The sequence below is a fragment of the Pristis pectinata genome, chromosome 5 (assembly GCF_009764475.1).
Source record: "Pristis pectinata isolate sPriPec2 chromosome 5, sPriPec2.1.pri, whole genome shotgun sequence".
Taxonomy (NCBI): Eukaryota; Metazoa; Chordata; class Chondrichthyes; order Rhinopristiformes; family Pristidae; genus Pristis; species Pristis pectinata.
The window spans coordinates 60934297-60942687 of record NC_067409.1 but is presented as its reverse complement, the minus strand read 5'-3'; the positions used below and the strand labels follow the sequence as shown (position 1 = coordinate 60942687).

At 35.6% G+C, this 8391-nt stretch overlaps 1 protein-coding gene across 4 annotated transcripts in view; it reads right to left on the bottom strand.

The window, feature by feature from the left end:
* Positions 1 to 602: 602 nt before the first annotated feature.
* The window catches only part of tmem106ba (transmembrane protein 106Ba), a 31222-nt gene continuing 23433 nt past the window's right edge, over positions 603 to 8391 (bottom strand). For all 4 annotated transcript variants that reach the window (XM_052016134.1, XM_052016135.1, XM_052016132.1 and 1 more), the window contains exons 5-8: positions 6092 to 6232; positions 5709 to 5758; positions 4834 to 4887; positions 603 to 2488 (exon numbers count right to left, since the gene is read on the bottom strand). In XM_052016134.1, coding sequence (XP_051872094.1) covers positions 2332 to 2488; positions 4834 to 4887; positions 5709 to 5758; positions 6092 to 6232 — 402 coding nt within the window. In that variant the 3' untranslated portion in view covers positions 603 to 2331. The remainder of the gene's footprint in view (positions 2489 to 4833; positions 4888 to 5708; positions 5759 to 6091; positions 6233 to 8391) is intronic.

Genomic DNA, 8391 nt, shown 5'->3' with positions numbered 1-8391 from the left:
CAGTGGAAACTCAGCAGCATGTTAAAATAGCTTAATCAAATTAGTGTACTGAAGTAAAACATCTTACTTTATAGGTAGTGTACATCTAATATCCTATTAGGAGCATGAGTTTTAGACAAAAGTGTATGCTTTTAAAATTCAGTAAATGTACACCTGTCATATGACTATACACATTCACAACATTGTCATGAGTGGCAAAATTCATGTTTGTGCTTAGTTTGGAAGCAGAGGGGAGAGGGAGAAAATGAGAGATCCTTGCAATGGAAATGCAAGGTTCATTCTAGCTTGCAACTGTAATACTGCAAAATTGTTCTTATTAGAATGCCTTAAATTATTTTCATTGCTGAGAATACTGCATTAAAGTTTGCCCATATGTATTTTATAACATTAGAATAGGATAAAAGTCCAGAGACTGTAGAAATGCTACAAATTGCAAAGTCCATTAGGCCTTCACGTAGTTAAGTTGGTAGGAAGTTTAGGAAAAATAAATACCACAAATCTATACTAAAAGCTGATATAATTTAGGTGTAATAAGATCCAAGCGTCAATATTAAGTGTATGCAGTGGAAGCCTTAAAATCTAGTAGCAATTCAGGCTGTGAATCAGTCTTTAAAAACCATTTTATTTGGAACAATGGATGCAAAATATCCTTTTCTAAATTCTGAAATCTTAAATAAGTCTTGATTGCAAAATTCAAATTTTATATCTGCATAAACATTGTCAAAGAGTAGGCTTTTCAGATATTGACACTGGGAAAATGGAGGCCACCTGCATGTAATATTGAAAATTACAATAAGAAAACTGTGTAAAGAATCAGTGAGAGCAGAAAGTGCAATAAATGTGCAAGTCATTATATTACAAACCCAATGAATATTAATCTATAGTAATTTAAGAATATTTCAATTAATACAGTTAAGCATTTTCCATATTACAAGTTGAGATTTCTCTAATCCAGAGATCTGGTAACAATAATGAAGTCTGATGGATTTCTTTTCAACATACAGAAAGCTACAAGCAATTTTTTGTCAAAATTCACAATAGTTACCAATGAAAAGATTGGGGTGATTCTTAACAATGCAATCTAGCAATACACTATGAACATAATTTTCAATTTTTAGAATATCAGCAATATATCAGTGGTTACATGGCAGCCATCTCAGTTTTCAGCTATTAAAGTTGACAACCCAGATGCAAAAAAGTTGGGACAAAATGAGCATTTAATCCCTTGATAGTCAGTTTATCCATTTCTCAAAAGTTAAAAATTACTTTTGCCTCAAAAAAAATTTTTTTAAATGCCCAAACTAGGATTTAAAGGAGACAGCTGGCTAGATAGCTTAATGCAGCAAAAAGACAATAAACTTAACCCTGCACACTTCATCATCACTCTAAAGTAAACCAAGTTCATCATCATTAAGATGGCTGATTTTAGAGTCACAGCATCAATAACTTACTAACATTATCAGATGTACCACAGGTAACTGCTAAACTTCTGTACTCCCTGCTGTTATGAGTTGACAGTAATTAAAGTGCATGGTTGCTGATAAATAACTGGAAATTGCTTACTGTATTTAGAATAGTGAATGTTATTTGTACAACTAGGACCTTCGTATTCTGGAATTTGCTTCAATGCAACAAATATGCCTTCACTACATTATCAGAAATTAAATCGCAAAAAAGGGAATGTTTAAAAAAATTACAAGAGTCATTCCAGTTGACCTTTCAACATTGAATTCTTCTGTCTGTAATTTAAACAGAACTATGCATTGTGTTGTAAACAAAAGTGGACATTGAGGCTCAAATGAAATAGCAATTGGTGTACGATTCTACCCAATAAAAGCAACTTTTACAACTACTGATTTGTCCAGTGTCCTAAATATTAGGTGAGGATTGGAATGAATAATACAATTTGAAATGACTAAATCAGAAAAATCTGTGACCCAAACAAGGTTTTTGTTAATTACTACATGGAAGGTAAATCACATTGTCAATAGCAAAGTGTCTACCTCCACAATACGTTTAAAAGATAATTTCAATTAGAATTAAAAGTAGAACAGTTGGTACTCCACTATTTACACTGAAGTCAATCTTTAATGAAAATTTTTAGTGTATGAATGATAGAAATTAATTCAGCAAGGATCAGTACAGAAAAGCAAAAAGTTTCAAACATAACTAACTTTCCCTTTAACCTACTCACATCCACTGGCACAACATGACCCATTTGTAGTTACATTAGTCACTTTCAATTACAATTAACTTCATTTCACACAATTTTGAACATCTTGCATACCCAATATTTGTATTACTATGTAGCTTACTGCAAAGTTTTGTATTCTAGGCATACAGACATGGCAATTTATGTGACTGAACAAGGTTGAGATTTTCTGATCTTTTATAATGATAAGTCGTGTTCCTCCCACAATCCACATATTGATATCTTTCAAGTGAAACTTGCTCTGTGTGTCCAAAATAGGATGTAGTAACAGTTGCTCTGAAAGGAATAAATATATTGTTTTATGAATTAAATTTTCATTTCCAAGCTGGATCCACCTCTTAGAGCAAATATGTTTTATTACCCACATTTCTTTACTGCAAATTAACTACTGATGAACAACGAAAAACAAAATTGAGAGCCACAAAAACACATGCAATATAAACTAACTGAAATAAAAACGAAGTTCTGGAGATACCTAGCAGATTAAGCATTTATAGAGAGAAAAACTAACATTTTAGATTTTTATCAGAAATGGAAAAGTTACAATGCAAGAGAGTGTTGCAATAGAACTTGAGAGAATAAGCTATTCTGTTTGTAATATGTCAGAAACCAAAATTGTCCAGGTGCCATAAATGCTGCTGGTGCTAACAGGTGGTGATGAATGCTTGTTAGTCACAGGAGTGCAAATAGTGGGTGATGGATGACAGTACAGAAGTAAAATGTTGAGATGCAAAGCACATTAGCTGCCAGTAATACTCAGCAGAACAGACAGTACACATGGAAAGTGGGGAAAAAATCAATTTAATATTAGAGGTGGATGAGCCTACAAAAGGAACAGGTTAGTTCTGACAAACAGCAAAGACTCATTATTTGAAGTTACTGAATAGAGAGTGCCGAGAGCTGTAATGTGCCTGGAAGATGGAGGTGCTATTCTTCGAACTTATACTGTTGAAACAGTGTAGGAGCTCAGAGATCAGAGTGGGAGTGGATGGAGAATTAAAGTGATAGGAAGCTCGGGGCTACACTTGCAAATTGATTGTGGGTTTTCTACAAGCTGGTCACCCACAATGTATTTAGTTTCTCTAATGCAGAGTCAATCATATTTTGAGCAGTGAATGCAATGCAATCAATTGAATGCAAGTGAATTGCTGCTTTATTTGAAAGGAATCTGACAGAGTACTTGGATCATGGAAAGTAACAAGTGAAAGGGGCAGGTGTTGCTATGCAATTGAGGGGGGATACAGAATGTGTGAAGAGCAGGGGAGTGGTTGATGAAAAGAAAGAATGAATCAGGGAGCTAGGAAAGGAATAGTCACTTTGGAATACCAAGGGGAAGGGGAGAAAGTGTCTGGTGATGGGTCATTGTTGAAGGTGACAAATGAGAGAGGATTAGCAATTAAATATGGAGACTGGGGAGGAAGGCAAAGACAAGGAAAAGCACTATGCTGAGAAAGGAGTGGGAGGAGTGTGGGAGTAGGAGTACAGAAGCTAGGGCAGACAGTTGAAAGCACTGTCAAATGGGGTGGAAGGGAAGTCACAGTTAAAAAAAACTTCAGATGCACTGGTGTGGAAAATCTGATTAGAACAGATAAGATGGAGTTGGATAAATTGGAAGAATGAAATGGAATCCATGCATGAAGCAGGCTGGCAAGTTTAGTAGTCAAGGCAGTTGTGGGCTTGTAATGGATATTGGTTGCTAACCATCCCCTTCGATAAAAACAGTGGGACAAGTGTCAGATACGGAATATGTGAAAGTAAGAGCAGCGTAGAAATTAGAAAAGGTAAATGTTACGAGTTCTGTATGGCTGGAAGCAGCAGCACCAATACAGTCAGTATTATAAAAAGTAAATCAGGGAAAGGGCTTGAGTAGGAGTGAAGACCATTCCATGCATCCCACAAAGAGACAGGCATGGCTTAAGCCCTTGCAAGTTCTCATGGCCACATCTTTGACAATAAGCAGAATGTGCTGCTTTGGCATAGTATGAAACTACATCTTGGAAGAACCATTTAGTACTTGATCTACTAATCGCAGGAGCTACCTTGACTATTTCTGCTGGTGTCAAACAGAAATAAATTAATAAGTTTGGTTTCTGCCAACTCAATCAAAAGCCAAATTGCTACATCTGGTTTACCCCTTCAAGGTTAGCACCATCTTAATTGGTAGTACAATAGCCTAGGCTCAATCCCAATCTGAAATTTCAGCATGTACAAGTCTCACATTTGGACTTAGTAGGAAGCAAATGCTGCATTTTCAGAGATGCAGTCTTTTGGTAGATTATATGACACTATGTGAACATCCATCTGGTATTCTGCATAATATTTATCCTGCAACCAAAAATCAGACACATTTTGCCCTTTTATCCCACTAGTATTCAAGGACTTAGTGATCACAACTTGTACCACCTTTGCCTATATCACAACTATGCCAACATGTTATTTCTTGAGTACTTCAAGATCCCGAAAAGTGGATATTTAATTGGAAGTTCTTCAATTCCTATAGACAAAGTGTATCATCTCTATTTCCTCAGATTATGATGTGTAATTAAACCCAAGACAATTAATTCTTTTTATACTCAAAATATAGTGCAAGCATATGCTAATCCACTTTTTTTTTTACTTACTGCATCAAAATCACAATATTATGTACTTTGATTGACGTCAGTGTGCAGTAGTCACTGTAAAACAATGATAAAACAGCTATTTTCAGCTAAAATTTTCAGAATAACACATTATAAATTGCAACAAAAAAGTGTTTGCTTTCTAACTGCACTCCCTATTTAGTACAAACTCCATTTGCCTGAATTGGATCAGCTTTCGGCCAAGGCCAGGATCATGTTTATTGTGTTCTATCGATGGAACAGAGGAGTTCATTTTCTATAGCATACAAAATTCATTTGGATTGGAGGGTACAACTGTCATTGGATTTTTTCTTTATGGCCAACAAACTGGATATAATTTGGAGCATTCCTGACAATCTCTGAACTATAACCCTGTACAAAATCAGTTCTTCAACATAAACTTGAGAACTTAGAGTTTGACAAATGCTTCCAGAATATTCTATTTCAGTTGATGAACATGGATTCATCAATTGATGAATGCAAATTCATGTTGTTGGTTGGTCAACTCACTTCAGTTTTACTATGTCTAAAACTTACATTTGCGATGTCAGGAAACTATTCTTCATGCATAAATATAACAAGTGATGGATTGCCAGGTACATTGAAACAAAGTGCTTAGAACAATTAACTCCACTATCCTGCAAGTCAAGAACCAGAAAGACTAACCACATTCCACACTTTAACCCTTTAGCATGTTGTAGACGAATGTGATTTAATAAGTAAATTTTAATAATAACAATTTTATAAGGACTTAACCTGTATTAGTTTTAATTATACAGTACTCAGATCATAAACATTTCAGTTTGATCAGAATCTGATGTCAAATTATGTAAACATTTATGAAGTTGACTAAACAAATTGATGATCGTGTTACTTACTACATGTAGCTCATTTGATCTCCTATTACAGTATGAACAGAGTAGTCAAGCTGCAAAAAAAAAACATGTACAATGCATGCTTACTAAAACACAAGATCCAGTAAAAAGCTTATATCCTAAAAAAAACAAATTCTACCATACCTTAAATCTTAAAGGTTAAATTACTTTAGGTAACAGAAGTAAAATAGTGCAAATCAGATCTCACCTCAGTAATGTTGTTAATCCATGAACACAAATGAAGATAACTTAAACCATAAACTCCCAATACATTTAGACAAATGATAACAATTCTACCCACCAACAGCTTCTCCCCCCACCCAAAAAAGAAAAAAGTTAAATAAACTGCTAAAAGCTGAAAGAGCCCATTCAGTACTAACAATTACCTGCTTCATATCCAGTGGTCCAATTTTTGTAATGTTGCTTATCCGTGATTTCCCAATAACTGTTTTGGAAAACTGTACTTGAGCACTAATATTTGCCACACTGACTGAGTAGAGGTTGTTATTAGTGATATTTAATGTGCTCTGCAAAGAATACAACAATGTTCAGAATGAAAAGTAATTTCCTTACAGAGTTAGACAAAAATATTTGTAATGGAATAGATTTTTTTTATATATACACACACAGACACACACATACTTAGTAGCAGAAAACTAAGATTTCAACTAACATTTCAGCTTTGATCTCTCATACACTAATTAGGAGGCACTAATTGTAGAGTTTTCATTCATTGTATTCAGAAGGCAGAGGGGAGAACAGGAAAGAGTAAGACAATTAAAAATAATATGCAACAATTCAACAATCTGAAGTGCTGAAGTTCCATCATATATTACAGAGTCCCCTTCCCTCACCAATATCATCTGCTTGGGTATGACCCAACTCACTATAAAAGCCTCAGTCACTGCTTTTGTGAAGTATGCCATATTTCCAAAACAAAACAGTTCAAAAGTGCCACTTCCTCCCAAATCCATCCCAATTTTCCACCTCCAGACCATTACACATTGCCACATCTTCACCCCAGAGCTACCAATTCCTTCTAAAGGAATTTACCCCCAAAACCATCCTCAACATCACAAATGCAACTGCCAAAAGGAACTTATCCTTTACGTCTATTGACAGTGAACATACCATTCATTCCCTTTCAGTGTTACCCCATCATTCAGCCAGGTGGAAATACTGTCACCTGGTTCCATTCTGATCTATCCAAACCTAGTTAACCACTTATAATGGGTTTCATTCCTGCCATAGCACTGTTACCTCTGGAGGTCTACAAAAGGATTATTCTTAGCATCTCATTTCTCATCTATATGCCTTATTTCTGCAATATAGAAAACACAACACAAGCTTCTCCAGGTTTACAACGTGCTTGTCTCCTGTCAGTACAGTTTCCTGAATATTCCAAGTTGTCAGACTGCATTTCCAATTTGAAATTGAAGAAACTTCCTTCAACTATAAATCAAAGACATTGCCTTCACTCCTTGTCAACAACTCTATTCCGTAGCATTGGCTAATCTCTCATTGAGAATGGAATTCAAATTATAGTTTGCAACCTCCATGTAACATCTGATCTTGTAATATGCTTATAATGACATATTCATACCATTAGCAAAATGGGCTCCTTCCCCTGACTATTATGAAACTTTACTTAGCATATTTACTAAAGTTCTATTCCTCTTCCGCCACCCCCCCCCAATCCCCACAAGTTTGTAACCTTTACCAGCTTCAAACTCAAATTCATTCCCAAAACCTCCTGCCTCATTCCTCCAAGATGTTCCTCAAAACCTCCCTCAGACAAAATGTTAGTCCCTGTCCCAATATTACCCTGTGGCTCACTGGCAAGTTTTGCTTGGTAATGTCATGATCTGCCTTGGAATTTTAAAAAATCTACACGTCTAAAGGCATCATACAAATGAAAGTTGTGCAAGAATCCTTTAGTAACCTCAGATTACATTACTTATAACAATGAGAACAGCCAATGTTCATACAGTAAACAAACTGTAAAACCTTGCAACAATAAAAGACTGCAATGGGACACAATGCAATGCTAGAGAGAACAAAAGAGAAAAAAATCCGTAAGTTATCAAACTGCTTATTTGATGTTACAGTCTTGATTCTGAGACAGTAAACATTATGGATTTAGGAGGTTCCGTCAAAGCAACTTTGGCAAGTTGCTGCAGTGCACCTGTTTTCCTAGGTGGCAAACTGGGACCAGTGATGAAAGGAGCAAATGAATTCAGGCTACCAGAACAAAGATTAAATGTTGGATGGAATCTGGGCTTTGAGCACTGGAAGGGAGTATTCCATCACATTCTTAATGTGTTCTTTATGAGTATTTGAAAAACTTTGAGAAGTTGCAGATCATTTGCTGCAGGTTAGTGGTGACCCTCATAATCTTAATGGTGGGGTGAAAATCAGTAAGGTTAATGCTATTAAATATGGCTAGATTTAATTGCCAGACTGCCCTCTATGGCACAGAAGGTTATTGTCACCCATCAGCACATGCAGACAGGGCAATATCCAAGCATATACACACATGCACTGAATCATTAGGATAACACTGAGCAATCAGGAAACATTTCCAATTCTAACATTTACTGATAAATCACAAACAACTTAAATCAAACACCAGGCAAGAAAGTTAGATCACGAGTTGTCAGTTGGTAAATCTTTGACCATGGCATAG